General features: G+C 50.3%; 1 protein-coding gene across 16 annotated transcripts in view; it reads left to right on the top strand.

Annotated features, from left to right (window-relative positions):
- Positions 1-18,273, top strand: part of CADM1 (cell adhesion molecule 1) — a 128,168-nt gene that overhangs the window by 94,150 nt on the left and 15,745 nt on the right. For 7 of the 16 annotated variants that reach the window (XM_079326768.1, XM_079326761.1, XM_079326773.1 and 4 more), the window contains exons 6-9: positions 2,873-2,972; positions 5,698-5,870; positions 9,399-9,470; positions 18,063-18,095. In XM_079326768.1, coding sequence (XP_079182894.1) covers positions 2,873-2,972; positions 5,698-5,870; positions 9,399-9,470; positions 18,063-18,095 — 378 coding nt within the window. The remainder of the gene's footprint in view (positions 1-2,872; positions 2,973-5,697; positions 5,871-9,398; positions 9,471-18,062; positions 18,096-18,273) is intronic. The other 9 variants (XM_079326762.1, XM_079326772.1, XM_079326766.1 and 6 more) reach the window with 3 other exon arrangements.

Below are 18,273 nucleotides of genomic sequence, written 5' to 3'. Positions count from 1 at the left end.
TTAATGACATCTGAGCATTATCGATGAAGTGCATGTTTAAATGGATTAAGAAATCACTAACTGGCAGATCTCAAAGGATAGTCATTAGGGAGTAATCAGCAGTGCTGGTATTTTTAGAGGGAACACAGGGGCCTGGGTGCTTGGCCTGATGCTGTTCAGTTGAAGCATTTGAACTTCTTAAAAAGTCACTGTTAATAATCTTTGCTGATGGCACAAAAATGGGCGAGCAGCTAAAAAAGGAAGAACTGGGACAAAAGCAGAATAACTGGAGTGGTTTGGTAAGTTCCCAAGCACAGAGCTTGAGAGCTGTGAAAGTCAATGGGTTCGGGTTTTGGTGGCATCCTGAGGGGAAGTGAGGATTTTGGGGAGATGAGGGTTTTGGGGAGGTCAGGGTTTTGGGGAGGTGAGTGAGGATTTTGGGGAGATGAGGGTTTTGGGGGGGTCAGGGTTTTGGGGTGCTGCAGCCCCCAGCAGACCCCGGTGCACGGGCACGTGCCGTGCCTGTTGTGAGAGAAATCTCATCAAATGTAGAATGGCTTTGTAATAAGTTTTTCAAATTGGCTGCTGCTACAGTGTAACCTTTAGACGACTGGTATTTAACCTTGTATATCACTCTGAGCTTTTGAATGAATTTAGCTTAATAAAGGTGCCTTATTAAATTACCAGGCTGTTTTTTTTAAGCAGCTAGAAAGTGGCATAGCAGGAAATAGCTCTGGGTTGTTGGGTCTAATTGGCTGCCATGGAGCACACAGGGCCTGGGGTGCACAGATGCAAGTTTATTTTTATGTAACACTCCCGTGGTGTGACGTTAGGAAGTTCCAAGTTGAGGATTTTGAGGTGTGGGAGTGCACTTGGTGAGGAGTGCCACTTCCTGCCTGGTGTCCAGTGTTCCCATCTGGGTGGTCACAGGCATCCCTGCTGGAACGTGTCCTGGTTCCAGGGGGGTGGCAGGGCTGCAGCACACCTGTGACCCAGCCCTGCTGTGTCCATGAGCTGTTGAATGTCACAGGAGCTGGGCTGGGGGTCCCCCAGCACCTGGCATTTCAGAGCAGCAGAGTTTCACTGCACTCAGAGTCCATCATCTGCAGCAAATACACTCGCTGGCTGTGAGGCACGGCCTGAGCACTGCAGGTGGAATTGAAAGTGTCTAAAGGCACGTCCTTAAACAAAGGGAAAAAGCCACCACTTCCCCTCCAGATTCTTGAGTGAATTTTTTTTGCATGCCGTGATGCCAGCTGGCTCTCTGGAGTGTCCAGCCCTCTGACCCCTTCAGGGTGCATTTTCCTAATGCCCTCTGCAATTCCCAGCTTTGCTCTGGTAACTCCATTGGGAAGCTCTTGGGTTCAGCAATGCTGATAAACCCAGGTGACAGCTCGGCAGTGCCTGGATCAGGTGGGACAGGTCACTTCACTGCCATGGCTGGAAAGAGCTCACCCAGCTGGGTGGGAGCTCAGGAGATGCCAGTTTGTTCACAGTGAGCCTGGGTGTGTTCTCCTCATTGCCATAAGTAATTGTCATTAGTAAACAGCTCATTAAAAATGCTAAACTCCCCTAATGGAGAGGGGATGCAGCAGGAAGGCAAGCAGCACAAGGAGGTGTTGCAGTCCCTGAGTGAGCTGGGCTGGGGAGGTTTCCTGCTCCTTGCACAGCACAGATCCAAACACCATCCACGTTCCTGGCACGGGCTGGTGCTGCAGGCACAGCAGAAAAGGGGAGCAGGTGGCTGTGGGGTGGGAGCTGTGGCTGGGGTGGTGAGCACAGTGCCCAGGATGTGCCCGGGGGGGATTTATTTGCTGTGTAACACCAGAGTGAACTCATCCTCCCGTGCTCCTTGTGCAGAGCTGTTGCCACTCCAGGGCTGGAGGGCATTCCCAGGTCACCAAAGCTGCCCCATTCCTGTGGGATTGGCACTTGTCCCCTCAGCCTGTGACACCCCAAGCACTGCCATCCCACCGGGCCACCACTGCCCCAGCCCGCAAGGACAGCCCAGCTCCAGAGCTGCAGGAGGCATCTGTAGCAGGGATTAGTTGATGGAATGTTGTGGTAGAGTCATCTCAGGAGAGGATTTACTTGTGTAGCTTATTCCATTACTGAAAATTATGAGAGTTTAAATTGGTTAAATCCTGACATGCGGGTTTTTTTTTCCTAATCTCTATTATTCCATAGGAGGCATGTTAATGAGTTAAACACAGTTAATAAAATGCAGCCAGCCAATATTTTGGGTAGCAGTTACTCTCAAAGGAAATAGAAACATTTAAATTGTTTCAACCTTTATGCATACTGATTTTTTTCCTTCCTTTGTTCCTTACAGTTGAGTAAATTCCTGAAAAATATCTATGGCTTAATGGCACTTGTAGCCTTGAATTGATTCCCTGCACTGATAATGTTTTAGCTACAGCTCAGATTGCGTTTTTAATCTCTGTTTCAGTCATGGGAGGTAATGAATTTTTTAATTGTGGACTCTAGGTTTGTGGTCTGGCTCTTTTTTTCCTGCAGGGTCTTACTAAAGTGTTTTTGAGTTGGCGCCCTAACTATCCATGCTTTAATTCTCTGTTTATTGCAGGATTTAGAGGAGCTCGTCAGGGGAAGTGCAGCTCCTGTTGCTCACACAGAGGCAGTGCTGGCTGTGCCCCTGTCTCTAACCAGCATCTCTTGTCCAGCCCAGCGTTAGCCCTGATGTTGTGGTGCAGGAATCGCTGGCACAGCACAAACCCTTCCATTCCCTGCATCTCTCCAGCTTCCCTCAGCATGGAGCGAGTTCCCTGCGGCTGGAGCTGGGGATGGGCTCTGCAGCAGAGCAGAGCAGAGCAGAGCCCTCCCGGGCAGCTCCTGCTCTGCTGCCAGCTCACCCAGCCTGTTTTGTGTCCTGCAGATAAGCCTCAAGTGCGGGTTTCTCAGAATTACCCCCTGCAAGGCCTGACCCGAGAAGGGGAGCCGCTGGAGCTGACCTGCACAGCCTTTGGAAAGCCACAGTAAGTTGGACCCTTCCCGGGGGGACGGGACCTTGCTGCTGTTGCCATTCTCTGCTGCGAAGACACTGTCCCAGAGCTCAGGACAGAGGGGCTTCCTGCACCCAAACATCTGCTGAGGACAGCTGGCTTGATTGCTTTTGTTCTGTGCACCTGGTGGCCAGGGCATTTCTGAGCTCCTCCTGGCCACGCAGCAGCCTTCGGGTGCAGAAGGGAGAGCTCCCAGCTGGACACTCTTCCCCCAGGGAATGGCTTGGGTGGCAGTAATCTGCAGCTCTCCTTGGGTTTGGTTAATCTGCACAAGCAAGCTCAGGGCTGCAGCTGTGGCCCCAGAGGTGCTGGTGTGTGGGTGCCAGCCCACACTGCAGCGCCGGGCCCCGGGGAGGGGGATGGATCCCAGGTAAGGCAGTCCATCCTTCTGCTCCTGCTGGCTGTGTGATGCTCTTCCTCCCCCTTGGTGCCCCCTGTGGTTTTTGTAGAATACCAGTTTTATTCTCTCTCCTCTTCTTGCCAAGCCCTTGAGGCTTTCTTAGGCAGTTGAAGAAATTTATGCATCAGGAAAATCCTGGCAAGGGAGGGTAGATTTTCTCACACTTTCATTGCTGTTCTAATTTAAGTTTTGTCGGCTTTATATTTTTTTTTAAAAATACTTTCTCCTCCACTTGGATTTATGGCTGTCAAGTATTTACTATCCTTCTTTATTTTCATCATGTCCATAAGATTTCTGCAAACATCCCTGGGATCTGTCAGTGCCTCCCTGGCAGTGTGCCCCGAGCTGGGGCGTGGGGAGCTGGACCCCGTCCAGCTCGGTGTTGTGGGCAGCTGGGGAGGCTCAGGCTGCCCTCATCCTCCCTGGTAGCCTACATCCCCTTCCACAGTGTTTCCTTGGTTCCCATAGTACTTGCTGGATTCCCACTTGCCAGTTTGTTCTGTTGGGCACCAGGCCAATCCTTTCCCTGTGCATCAGAGGCTGGCACGTCCCTGCTGAATTCCGTTTAGGAGCTATTCCCTGCTCAGAGCCTGCCAAGCCCCTTTGCATTCCTGCTCCCCTGGGTACCTGCAGTGCCTCCCATTTGCTATCAGCTGGGAATCTAATGAACAGGCTTCTCTACATTTTTTCCTTGCAGGCTATGAGTAAGACATTCCCATGTTAAATAGGACAGACACATCTCCCTGGCAGCTTGCCGCTGCACACTGCGTGGTGCTGGTGATGTGCTGGGAATTGGCTTCTCTAGGTCCCTCTGCCTGGGTCTCCCTAAGCTAAGAAAATATACAGTCAAATAATGAGCTGGCTTTGGCTCCATCTTTTAAAGACAAAGAGGTTGCATGAAATCTTTTACAGAGGTTTTAGATGAAGGGGGAGGTGACTCCAGTTAAGTGAAGTAATTTCTCTGCAAAATTTGGCAACATGAGTATTGGGGGAAGGAAGCTCAGAGGGGAAAAATACCAGAGAGGAGAAATTTCTATTTGGTATTAATACAGATATTTTGTTAGATTAGAGTCAACCCCCTAAAGCTGTGACAGAAGTGGGAAGATGCTGAAATGGTCACTTGTGGGGCATCCAGGGACACACTCCTCTGAGCAGCAGCTGCTGTGTCATGTACCAGCTGGGAAACCTGGGCACTCCACTGCACAAAGAGCCCTTTAAAAACTGTAGCCAGTACCTTCAAACCCATATTGAGGTTAAACTGCCTTTGGGCTCTGCTGCCCACCCCATGGCTCGTGTGCCAGGCAGCGAGGGACTGAACGCTGAGCCCGTGTCCAAATCCAGCCAGCCAGTCCCAGCTGAGTTTGCTTGTGCTGGATCCATCCAGTGGCATGGCTGGGATGTTGGAGCATCAGGAGCTCTTGTGTCATGGCTGTCATGTGCTGTTTGGACCCAGGGAGAAGCCTGAGCTGTGGGATACCTCCAGCAATGTGAAGTCCCACTTGCCAGCCTTGAGCCAGGCAGGCTGAGAAATGCTGTGCTGCAGGAAACTGCCCTTTAAGGGGAGTTGAGTGGCCTGAAGGATGCTGGAATTTTCTTGCTGAGAAAGAGCTGATCTGTCCCCTCACTGCTGCTTAAAGACATCATAATAATAGATGCTAAACACCCTCACAAACTCAAAAGACCCTACCAAACCCTTTGGGCACTTCCAGTCTTTACCAGCTGTAACAAACCAGGCTCATTTCATTCCCTGAACCATGCAGACCCCCTGCCCAGTGGGTTCCATCACTGTGGGGTGCAGAAGGGGCTGCCAGGCGGGCTGGGGGACAGGAGGAGGGCTGGAACTCCCTCAGTGCACGGCACAGCCCCTGCTGAGGTCAGCAGGTCCCTGGCAGCTTGTGGAAGGGTTCAAACTTGACAAAACCTTACTTGTTCTGCTGTCCAGCTCTGCCCTCAGAGCACCCCGTGGATGAACACTGAGTCTGTAGCCTCAGAGCTTTCAGGTTTGCTGAGTAAGCGAATGATTAACCACTAATGAACTTTCTTCCTGCTTGCATTAGTGTTTTCAGAAAATTTAAGCTCTGGATACAGTTTCCTGTTGGGTTAAAATAAATTTAAATTGAGGAAGCCTGACAGCATCTGGGCTTGAGTAGTGCAAAAAAAAAAAAAAAAAAAGTATGTGTTGTTTCTTTACAGTTTTTCTTGGTTTGGGCTTTCTGTCTGTGGATGAACTTTTGAAGATGCCATCTTGACCATAGGAAAATAGTAATGTGACTGTTTCTTTTTCTCCCTCCTCTGTAGGCCTACGGACATGAGGTGGTTAAGAGTAGATGATGAGATGCCTCAACACGTTGTAGTGTCTGGTTCAAACCTTCTCATTAGTAACCTAAACAAAACAGATAATGGTACATACCGCTGTGAGGCTTCCAACGCGGTGGGGAAATCACATGCGGATTACATGCTGTTTGTATACGGTACGTGAGACAACCACCGTTCTTCTAGACTCCTTTGCACCTCATTCAACATGCCCTGCTCCCAAAGCTCTGACACTACTTCACCTTTGCTCAATGCCAGATTTGCAGGCAGCTGCTGAGGCCCCGAGGCTGTGCTGGGCTGGGGTAGGGCTGGAGAGCCCTGGGGTGCTGCTGGGGCTCCCAGTGTGTGCGTGGGGCACAGAGCCCGTCCTGGAGCTCCCACCCCGTGCTGCTTTTAGGAAAAGCCAGAGCAGGGGCGTGGGGAGAACTGTGGAGTTCTCCTTGGACTTGTCAGTGATTTCTTGTCCTTCTGGTGACGCCTCCTCCAGTGGCCTGAGCAATGGTCCGAGGGGCTCTGAGCCTTTCACTAGCCAGTTAATCAGCCAGCATCCCCAGATAATTACAAACCAGTAAATGAACCGGAGGCAGAGATGCCTTCAGCCTGTCTGTGCAGCTGGGCAGACACTAAAACATGCCTCAGCATCCTTTAAAGCACTGATAAGTACCTGCTTTAATTCTTCCTTTCCTCTGCGTTCCTTTGGCTCTGCTGTAAACCTCGTGCTCCTGCCCTGAGGTGTGCATGGAATGGAGATTCAGGAGGCACTCACAGAGAGATCCCCCAGTTTAATGAGCTGTTCCTTGGGCTGCATATCTGAACTTTCTCTGTGAAGGGCTGTTGTGTGTGGCTGGGTTGAGTTCCTGGTGGGTCTGGGTCTCTCCCTGGACGGTGCTATGGTTCACTCAGATGGGGCAGAGCCTTGGTTTGGAGTTTGTTCCATGCCTCAACCTCTGCATTCTGAGCTCTCTGGTAGTTGCTCTGATCCAAAGAGTGGAGAACCTCCCATACCTCTCCAAATGCCACCTCTGCAGGAGTGATTTTAAGCCCAGCCTTAGAAACTTGCCTAAAGACTGAAGGTAGCAACAGCTTTGAGCTTATACAAAACTCATGTACCCCATCATACAGGGGTAGTTATTGTAGTGCCTCTCACTCCACAAGACTCCAGCTTACAAAACAAAGTCAGATATGCATTTATGATTGGTAATTTGCATGCTTACAGTATAAAAACCCTGCTTGCTTACATCAGTGTTGGAAGAAACAACCAATGTTGCAGAGAGCAAAGCAGTTGGAACAGGACACAGGAGTTCCCCACGGGGTGGAAACCATGAAAGCTGCTGCCATAAAGCAGCTGTGAGGCAGCTGTAGAGCTGTGTACCCATCCTGGCTGAGGCAGGGCTGGGGAACATCCCAGCATTACTGACCTGGGATTTAGAGCTCGTGGGAAATCTCAGTAATTACTCTGCATTTTGCATGTGAGCGAGAACAGATAGTGAGGGCTTCCTTGGGGTTGTTTCCTCCTGGGATTAAATCCCCAGGAGGAGACCCCAGACAGCAGTACCTGGAAGGAGATGCAGGTTCCCAGGGGATGGAGACCTGTGGGTTCCAGCTTAGGCATCTGGCAGATGTGTTGCCCATGTGGAGGAGAGCTGCTGGTGGGCAGAGAAGGGTTTCACACTCCCGTCAGCTCCAGGTCCTGCATGTCTGGGGGAATCCTGCCAGGCTGTGCCACTCTGGACAGCACAAGGAGTCCTTTTAACCTGTGGTTTGGAAGGGAGGAGTCCAGAGTGGGCAGAGAGTGTCTGGGCTGTAACCATCAGTGCAGGCTCCTGGTGCAGAGCCCCTGAGGGAGGTTCAGCCTGGGGCTCTCACCTGCTCAGGGGTGGAGTAGTTACACCTCTGGCCCCAGGCTTTTTTCAGCACCAGAAGCAGCAATTCCCAGCAGCTCTGGGGTGTGGGGATGTGCAGCCAGGTCTCTGTGGGCACCAGAGCCATGGTGGCTGTGCCTCACTGTCCTCTCTGGCCATGCTGGGAGGGGCTGGGGGGCTGCAGGCACGGAGCAGGGTCTGGCACAGCCCCAGCAGAGGCAGCATTCAGGCACTCCTGTTCCAGGGGACATCTCTGCAGGGTTTGCTGTGGCTCCCAGCAGCTGAGCCCTGCCCAGCACCTTCCCAGCTTCCCACGTGGCATGGGGATGTATAATCACATTGGCACACAATGCTCATTTCCAAAATTCACTTTATGCTTTTCCTCCCCATGGGCGTGGGCAGATACACTGCTAGAAAATTCCAGCTCCATTAGCACTCCAGATTTTTTTGGTCGTTTTTTTTTGTTGTTTTTATGGAGGAAGAGCCCATGACACAGCCAGTCCCAGGCTGTGAGTGTGGGACCCTTCCCCTCATCTGGGAGGGTCCCCACTGCTCCTGGGAGATGGGTGTGTCAAGAGCCAGAGGGGAGCACAGGGTCTGAGATCCTTGGGATGGAGAGGAGGCAGTGACTGCTCACAGCACAGCCAGCTACGAGGTGACGTTCCTTAACTCTTGGGAAGTTGGGTGGAATATAATAAAGGTGCAGTATATAATTAAAGTTCAGATATCTTAATTAGGGGATCCAAGGGAGCTTGCTCAGAGATAAAAGAGTAGCAGATGTGTTAGTGAGGAGCAGCTGACGTGCTACGGAGGAAACCTAAAATCAAAAGCCCATGAAAGGTTTCGTGCTCTATTATTGCCGAATGAATCCCTAGTTCAAAGTCTTTCTGACTACTTAGCGCATTCAGTTTGATCATCTGGGCATTGATACATATTTTTTCTTTTACATCTTCTCATATCTACCTTCTCCTGCCCGATAGTTTTGATAAGGATGTGTCCCTGTGTGTAACATCAATCCCGTGATGAGCAGCAGGGTTTGAATCTCAACAGGTCCAGTCCATCTGAGAAATGGTCACAGAGAGAAACTTCTCATTAACGATGCCCTAGTAGCAAAAAACAAGAGTGTGCAACTGAAACTGTCAGAAAAATATTGACTTTTTTTTTTAATTAAAAGATCTTGGTGGAATTCCTCATACCTGGAAATTGATATTCAGCAATTGATATTGATGTTGTCGTTTCTCTGTTTGCTCACCACCTTTGAAGTCGTTTTTAACATCCTGCTGCCGTGTGTTTATAGAGGAAGAGCAGTGAGGTTCAGGGCCCTGGGAAGACAGTGAGATCTGTCCATGTGCTGTTAGTGCTCAGGCTGTGAAGCACAGCAGGGCCCCTCACACAACCTTCCTGCCTGGGTTTGCAAATGTGTCCCCAGCCAGCCACCAAAGCACCACTGTGTCTCTCCTTGTATGTGCAAACTGGTCTTTTTGTTGTGGAAAGCGTGCAGTTTATTTTCCTTATGCCTCTCCCATTCCATTTCTCTCTCTCATTGACTAATTTGTGCTGGGTTTTGTTTATTTTTTTCACTGTAGAAGGCAGAAAGGGGGGAGAGGCTGGGGCCAGGTTCTCCAGCTGCACTGGGCAGAGGATCTGGCCCCTGTCCCTGCAGCTCTGGGCTCCCCCCTGGGTTCAGCCAGGACAGGCCCCCAACCCCTGCACTGCTTCTTAGCATCCTTGTTTTCCTCTGATCACGATTGACCGCTGTTGTGTTCTGCTTGTTTTTTTTCTTAATTTGCTTTTTTATTATTTTCCTTTTTATATTTTATCCAGATCCCCCCACAACTATCCCTCCTCCCACAACAACCACCACCACTACCACCACCATCCCTACCACCATCACAGGTATGGTACCTTCATAACCATTGGAAATGTCCTGAATGTTTATTGTCTTTTATGTATATAAGCAGAGCATGAAGCCTGGGGAAAAACAACAAACCAGTCACTTGCAGTATTTTTTATTTTTTTTCCCTGGAACACACCCACCCACAGCACGAGCCCTGGTCCTGCAGCTCAGTGTTGGACAGTCCTTGCTGTGGGTGTTGTGAAACGTGGGAATTGCCATGGCAGGAGGAGTGATTCATTCAGTTGCTGGTGGCCAGCACTGGGCACTCCAAAGGCAGGCTGCTCCCTTAGCACAGGCAGTCCTTCCAGCTGCATCCTGTCACTGGCAATTTCTGAGCAATCCATGGAAGGTTTGGTCTTTGGCCGTTCAGTTCACCCAGTGTGGCTCAGGTGCCTTTTCTCGTGCCCAGGTGTTGGTCTTTCTCTGTGATGAGCTTCTCCCTCGCTCTCCCAGAAAAGGGAATTCCACCAGTTGTTTTTATTGAGTGAATGCCATCCACAGGCCCCTTCTTGAGGAGCTACCCTTCAGCTCGTGAGATTTTCCATGTCTTGTGAGAAAAGATGAATAAAAACAACCAGCAAGATCATGACACCTCTCTGACACATCCTCATACCTCCTCGCAGACCTGACTCATCAGGAAAACCCTTTGATTTATTTGTAACCATTCGCATTGTCATTTCTCTGACCTTTCCTATTCCAACCGCCGCTTTTGCTTTTGCTTGCTGCTTTTTGTGGGTTTTTTGTTTTTTGGGTTTTTTTTTTATTTTTGGTTTGTTATTTTTTTGAGGCAGAGGTGACAAATGGCAGGTGAGGATGGACCATTGAATAGCTAATGGCACAACATTGACTGTTGCTGTAAAGCACCCCTTGTGTAAATGCCTTCACGTTTTATTTGCTTTCACGACGCCGCTCAGCTGACTCTCACCACCCTGCCCGGGGCTTCTTTTCCTCTCGAGGTTTTTGCCCCCCAGCTGGCAGGGCCACGCCGTGGAGCCTCCCTGCCAACGTGCCTTGCCACTGCCAGTGGCCACCAGCCCTCGCCCTGCCAGCCCTCGCCGTGCTCCTCTTCCTCCTGCAGGTGCTCCCCGGCTCTGGCACGCGCTGGGGATCCGTGGTTTTCACTCCTGGACCTAACCTGCTTCCGTTTCAGAGGAGGTTTGAAGCTTTCTCCAAGCCTCCCTCAGAGCTGTTGGCCCCTGTGTCCCACGGGCTGTACCTGGACGTGCTCTCAGGTTTCTCTCTCAGACGGTAATTGCTGGTCGTTGCTTTCCGTGGATTTCAGAACAGTGTTTCCCTTGGTGCTGGGAAACCCCTTCAGTTAATCGTGGTGCCTGCAAACCTTAATGAGTGTCCTTTTCCTGGGAGCTGGCTTGTTGTCAGCCTGTGGTTTTAGGGGTTGCCCCAGCACTGCTTTCCACAGCCTGTGCTGTCCTCACCTGCTGTGCCAGCTCCACAGCAGCGCTTGGTTCTTCCCAGTAAATAGCAGTTTGGTTGGTTGCTGTCCTGCTGTGAGTGCTTGTCTGTGGATGCTCAGTAGCCTTTGGGCTTTCCAAAATGTAGTTTTCCAGCTTTTTTATATGAAAAATAAGAAGGAGAGGGAGGTGGTGATTGCAGTTGGAAGTGGCTGTGTCCCTGGCAGAGGTCCCTGGGGTAAGGAGCATGTGGCTGTCCAGCATTGCTCTCTCATTTGTTTGCAGGGGTGGAGGATCTCAGACTCTGGTGGCAGAGCCCAGTGGGTCTCCATTGCCTTTTTTATGCTTTTCTGTGTTGGCTTTGAGCTGCTGAGGAAGCTGGAAAAGTAATGAAAATGTGATATTGCTCCCTGATTCCAGCAGTTCCTGCTCGCGATTTGTCGGAAGAAGATTTGCTGATGCTGATAAGAGAAATTATTATTTTCCTCCCTGGCACTGAGCCTTCCTGACATGCATCTTACCATGCTCTGCCCATGAGTTCAGTGTGCTTTTCCCACCCAGAGCAGCCGTGCAGAGGCGTGTGTCTGCTCTCCAGTCATGCTCAGGAGCGTGGGGCCACACCAGCTTCTGCCTTCAGTAGTTAAGAAACTTTGTGGCTGGAAAAAAATTAGGTCAAATTAACATAATCTCTAGAATTACACAGCAGTGTTGGAACACTTTTCAAAGCCTTGAGAGACACCTGATACCTTAATTCCCTTTCTCACCCAAATGTTCCAGCGTTCTTCCCCTGGCAGAGGAGAGGTGGGAGCCAGCAGGGTTCTCTGAGCTGCTGGCAGTCCAGGCATCTGGAGCCAGCCCAGTGGAATCCAATCCTTAGGATGAGGTGGGCTTGAAATCTATTTTATTTTGCTTTTCTCCCCCTACTTTTAGTATAACCCTGACCTAGTTCATGTCCCCTGGAACATGGAGTAGTTCTGAAAAACAATTGTCTTGCTTTAATTGAATAAAACATGGGGACAGAGGCTGCACTGAAGCAGTTTCTAGCAGGTGACCCTAGGAAATTCTGCCCTTGGAGTTGTCCTTTTGATTTATTGGTTCAGGGCGTTTCTGGGGGAGCTCTTGGAAAGCTGACCTGATGCTTTCTCCAGCGAAGGACAAGCTGAGCAGTGGTAAAGTTTCCAGACACCACGACCTTTAGAGCTTTCCCTCTGTCACTTTAGTGTAGGTGCTTGAAAAGATTTCCTGTGTGACAGCTTGATCTTTTCCATGTATCCTCCAGCAGCATTGATATTCCAGCCATCCTTTGGTGTTTGAGCCCTTATCGCTGCCGAGCCCTTTTTTATCAGTTAAATTGTCCTTGTGGCTTTCTTCATTAAGATGTACAATACGATACAGCAGAGCAAACAGCATCATTTGAATTACCCTGAACTTGTTCCTTGAGATGCTGGGCTTGGGCAGCTGTTGTTTGCTGGGAAATGAAGGTCCTTAATCACAGCCCAGCCCTCACCTCAGGGCAGGTGCAGAGCTCCTGCTGCCTGTCCCAGGTTCTCTCTGCCTGTCCCAGGTTCTCTCTGCCTGTACCAGGTTCTCTCTGCCTGTACCAGTGTTTTCTTGCCTGTCCCAGGTTTTCCTGCCTGTCCCAGGTTTTCTCTGCCTGTCCCAGTGTTCTCTTGCCTGTCCCAGGTTCTCTCTGCCTGTCCCAGGTTTTCCTGCCTGTCCCAGGTTTTCTCTGCCTGTCCCAGTGTTCTCTTGCCTGTCCCAGGTTCTCTCTGCCTGTCCCAGCCTCCCAGGATCCACAGCAGCATCCACAGCTGCACGTTTGCATTTCCCACACTTTCTCCACAGGTGGAATGGCACAGGTCTCTTGCTTTTGGGGGTGACAGGTGCAGGTTGCTGGTGGTGCCAGCCCTGCAGCAGATGCTGCTGACTCTGCAGTTGCAGTGCTCTCCATCCTTTGCAGCAGCATCAGCAGCGGGCTGGGGGCTCCCCATGCCCTCCTGGAATGCCCCTTTAGAGCATATTTTAAATCCCACTGATCCCTTGGAGTAGCAGGTGTGGGTGTATGTGTGTGTGTGTGTATTTCAGGGGATGTAACATTGCAGGCTGTGGTTTTCACTTGGCAATTCCCAGAGGTCCTCCAGCCCCCTCAGTGAATGCACGTGGGAGGCACCGAGCCCATCCTGTGCAAACAGCTCTGAGTTCCTCCTGAGGCTCAGGATTTCAAGGATTTTCTTTGTCTTGGGGGTGTGCAGGAGCCAGTGAGCTCCAAAGCAGGAGCTGAGAGTTGATGCTGAGCTGGAATATCAGCCCTTGAGCAGGGACACACGGTGCTGGAGCTCTCCTGTCACCCATGGGGACAGGCACTGTCTCCTGAGTGAGCACAGCTCTGTGACACCCAGCAGCTTTAAAAGTAATAGCACATGGAAATGTGTGCTCTGTGAGCAAAAACAGAGTGTTTTTAGAGCATTTCACATTTGGCATTTCACATGCCAAAAAACGTCCCCAGAACAAGAAAAGTTACTTTATCCGCAGTAGGAGTTTGTTCTTTTCTCTTTCCAGCGGTGGTGGGAGAAGCTGCAGCTGCAGGGACGTGTCCCAGCAGTGGGCAGGGGGAATGCAGCCCCAGTGATTTTCTGTCAGGTTTCCTTGCACTGGGTTTGTGGCAGGTGAGGAGGCAGCGTGGGGATGGCTCAGCCACTTGTGCCTGGGACTGCTGCAGGTGCTGACAAGGAATTTCATCACAAAAAGACATTTGCTCCCCAGTCAGCTCACAGTGGGCAGCTTCAGCCTGGCTGTCTGGGCTCTCTGGCTTTCCCAGGGGTGTGGGGATGCCCAGGCTGCCAGTGAGAGCTGGGCACAGCAGCAGGAGCAGCCAGGGCTCCCACTTTGCTCTCGGCATTCCCAGTCTGCTCCCGAGCTGTGACATGTTCAGCTGTGCAGGGACGCAGCCCGGGGATTTGTTCCCCCAAATTATTTATTATTTAACTTTTGCTTTCTGTTGAAGGTGCTGTCTGTCCCTGGTAAAATGTCAAGTTAATTTAAAGATGATTCTGTGCCTTTCTGACATTTTCATCCAGGATGTGTCTGCATTAAAGGGGCTAAAGGCAGAGCTGACAGGCCTGGGGCAGGAAATAAAATGAAATAAAATTCAGTCTTTCAGTCCCATGTCCAGCCAGTAGCAGGCAGGACCTATCTCACCTTTGGTGACACAGCATAAGCAATGCACAAACCACCACCCTTCTGAGCAGAAGCCTGGGGTGTGTGCAAGCCTGAGCTTGAAATCAAACCCAAATCCTCCCAAAGCTGTATGGAGGAGCATGCAAAAGCATGGCTGGAGACACTGTGCTAATTTCAGACTGTTTTTGTTCTGGTCACACACAATATCCATACAGATTGTGATGATTTTTGTGAAACATCTGGTCCACTAATCAAGCTGTCCCCAGGGCCCATTGCAGCACAACTGGACAGGGCACTCAGCACCAACCTGGAGTGTTGTACAGAGCAGATCAGGGCTTTGGGATGCAGAGGACATGGAGATGGTGGATGTGTTCAGGGAGATGAAGGATGTGTTCAGGAGATGAAGGATGTGCCGCTGTGCTCTGATATTTGAGCCCCATCACCCCTCAGCTCCCACCTTGCTGTGGGATGTGACGCCTGTGCTGGTGTCCCACAGAAGCTGGCTCCAGGGGAATGCAGGAGGGGTTTGCAGCCCTTTGCTCAGCCCCAAGGGCCAGCAGAGCAGGGTCTGTGTGCAGAGCTGCTGCTGTTCCCTCGGGCTGCAGGAGTTCGCGCTCGCCCCGGTCAGTGCACGTGAAGCAGTCTGGAAAATCGGGAACAATAAGAGCTCCACGCGTCAGGGATCAGATTGGCTTTTGGTTTCAGTTCAGAAAGCAATTTAAAAAGCAGTATATTGAATGGATATCTATACTTGCTAAAGCCTCTTTAAATCTGAAAGGCAGCAGCGTGTTTTGCCACTGTTTTGTGGATGTGCTCTGTAGTTCTGCGTGTGCTCCTCAGCCCAGCACCCAGCACCTCTGCGAGGCTGCAGCACTGCAGCTGCAGCATCCAGCCAGGGCAGTTCCAGTTTGCTGCTGGGGTTTTAATATTCCTCCATCGTGCTTGTTCTCTTTGAGGCTGTGGACTAATTACGGCCAAGTTTAAAGGGGCTGGTCTGTCACACTCTGCAAACAGTTTGGAGTTGGAGAGAATCCATTTGAGAGAACGAGGAGGCTCAGCAGTGGAGCTCATAACTCTGAGAAATGTTGCCCAGCTGCCTCCACGCAGTAATTTTATAAATATGTGTGTGTTTATGTGTGTGTGCCCTTGTGTAGCTGCCTAATGAGGTGGGGAGTGCCTAGAGCTTGGGTGTCATCTGAGCTGTCTTTGCTGGCAGATATTTATTTCTTACGGCCAGTGCTACACAGAAATCACAATAAAGTAAAATTTGCAGCTTTGTAGAGGCCAATGGTTGCTCCCTTGGGTACCTTCTGTAACTATAAGCCAGGCCTCTGAGCAGCTTTTACACAAAGATTTTGGAAGGCCCTGGAATTGTTCTGCTTTTTCTGAACAGCATGTTTAGTTCTCTTCCTGATTGGCTTTGGGAAGAGAGGCCTTGATATCAAGATAGAAAATCCCTCGCTGAGTTGAGTCTGTTTGGTTATGTGATTTCTACATCCTCTTGGCTTTGCTGCACCTGGTAAAGCAGCCCATTCTTCATCACCACTTTCCATTTGAATGATAGCTATCAGTGTTGGGTGATGGTGTAGCTGCTCTGCATATTGATGGCTTGGGACCTGAGCAGTGCTTTTTTGTGGCAGCAGAGCCATTCCTTGGCTTTGGTCAGCATTAGTTAAGTCAGGAGTGTATCAGAGAGCTCTTGTTGGTCAGCGTGGGGCAGAGGGCTGGTCCCTGGAGTGCTGTGTGCCTGCTCTGACATGTGAGTGTGGCTGTTGTTGAAAGTAAAGCAGAGGCTGGTGGCACTACCCAGGATTGAGGAAAGCACCCTCAGAGTCAGCCAGTCCAGCCTGAAGTTCCAGGTGGTGTGCCTGGTGAGGAGGGGCTGGGGCACCCACAGATGTGCAGGAATGCACTGATATGGTACCAAAGCACACATTTTCTCTCCTCTGCCACGTGCTGGTGCAGAAACACGACGTGTTTAACACGGGCTGGTCCCCTCCGGAGCGCTGGTGTGCCCAGTCCTTCTTCCCAAAGAACACTGGAGTGCAGAGAACTCCCCAGAACTCACTGAACTTTAACCGGTCTGTGTTTCCTCTTGCAACCATCCAAACCATTTGCTAATCATAACTTTGTCATTCCAGCTGCAGCCAACATGTTGTTTGACGTGGATATTTGTTCGCACTTACAAGCGCTTGAGAAGTTTATTTTGTGTAACCTGTCGGTCTGTCCCCGGACGGGGAAGCGAGATGCACTGTCCAGTTTGCACTGTTTCTTCACTAATAATCTCTTCCAGCACATCAATACAAGTTTGCTTCCAGCAGATTCTCTATTTAGTGTAAAAGCTGACATAACTTTTTTTATTTCAGGAAGACAGTAAATTGAGACTATTTATAGATGCCAAGATGCTATCTCAGGAATTAATACTCAGTTTTATACCCCCTTCTAAATAATGGCTTTCCCCCCACCTCCACCACCATTTCCCCTTCCACCATTTGCTTGGTTAAAACCAATGGGGATTGCTGCCCAAAACCAAAGCAAAGCCCTGCTCTTGGTCTCCTCGTGGCTTTGGAAGGTTTCCCCTGCAGCCCCCAGAGCCCCTGCAGGAGAACAAGGGCTGGCCTCCTTGAGGGTGCCTTTGATTTGGTTGCCAAGATGAGAACAGCCTATGTTGGCAGTGGAAACAGGCTAATGACGGCTTGATAATCTGTTATGCAAATCTCGGTGCAGTTTGTTAAACTGTGCAGGGTTTATTTGTTTTGCTTCCATAATTAAAGCATGTAGACCTTGTATCTGTAAGTATTGTGTATTCCTTGTATGATTCTTGTCTTTGCTGCTGCTTCAGGAGTTCAGCCCTGGGCTGTCCTCAGCTAAATTGCCAAGAACCAGGTCCTCCTTTTTCCACTGCTGCCTCTGCCCACACAGGGTTGTGTGCCAGCATGTCACCGAGGGGAGACGCCGCTGTCAGTTGTCTGTCCTTGCTGCAAAGCACAAGCTCCAGGCTGCTGTGTGCTCTCTCACGCTGTTACTCACTCAAACACTGCCTGCCTCCAGCCCTTGGCTCCTGGGTTTATTCCAGTGACACGTTCTGAGGAGCCAGCCCGCCCCAGCCACTGACCCCTGCCCTGGAATGCCTCCCTCCAGGGAGAGGGAGCATCCTCCAGCAGCTAAATAAAACAGTGCATTTGGGTAATGTGGTTACATTTGGCTTAGACCTGTTGGTGTGGAGGAAGTAACTGTCAGAAAAAGCCTTCAGATTTGGGGCAGTCTGTTAAAACTGCCTGTTGGAAACACCTGGAAGAGACAAAGCATCTCTCCATTGGCAAGGCAGTGCCCCCCAAGAAATTTCCAGTGGGATCTAGTCCATGTGGAGCAGAGTCAGCTTCAGACTAACCAGCAAAAGAACATCCAGGGTATTTTAATTACCTGTAACTGTTCAACCAGGTACCTGCTGCAGCAGAGGGACTGGTAATGTTTATCCACAGTTGCCAGTTCTAGAACACACATTATGCTGAGAAGAATGGTTCATCATGCAGGTGGTGGCTGGGAAGCTGGAGGAGAGGCAGGAGCAGGCTGTTGCCTGCCATGAGTGCTCCATGAGGCAGTGTTTGAGTGTGTAACAGTGATGTGCTGAGTCCCAGCTCCTCATCCTGCTCTGGAGCTTCTGTTTTGTCACCACCAACCAAACCGTTGGTGTCGGTGTTCTCTCCTGTCTCCTGTTCCCCAGACTTTGCAACCACCAGTAATTGTTCTGGCAAGGACCTGGAAAAAGAGAAAAATTTACTGTTTTCCTCAGGCTCATAGCTTTTGAACTGGAGGCATGTCTTCTAAACAGTGCAACTCACTTCAAATGCTTTTTGCCTTTCATTTTATTATTGCTTGTCACGCAATGTTCTTTGAAAGCTTGCTCATATATTATCTGTTCCATTTTTTCCATTTTCCCTTTTTTTGCATGCTGTTCCTCCTGTTTCTTCCCTTCCTCCAATCCTCTGTTCCCGTGTGTAGACACAACGGCGACGACAGAACCGGCAGTTCACGGTTGGTATCACATTCCTGTTTATCTTATTTCTCAGCGCTGCTGAGTGGCAAGACAAGCCTGGGAAGGGGAAGCCAAAAATGGAGCTGGAGTCTTCAAGGGAAAACTGTGTTTCAGGTGGACTCATCTCATAAATACAACATGGGTTCTAAGGCTGGAAAGTCTGTCTGCTCTTGTCAT

Source organism: Erithacus rubecula, assembly GCF_903797595.1.
Source record: "Erithacus rubecula genome assembly, chromosome: 25".
In the NCBI taxonomy this organism is placed as follows: domain Eukaryota; kingdom Metazoa; phylum Chordata; class Aves; order Passeriformes; family Muscicapidae; genus Erithacus; species Erithacus rubecula.
This window is presented reverse-complemented; position numbering and strand designations above follow the sequence as displayed.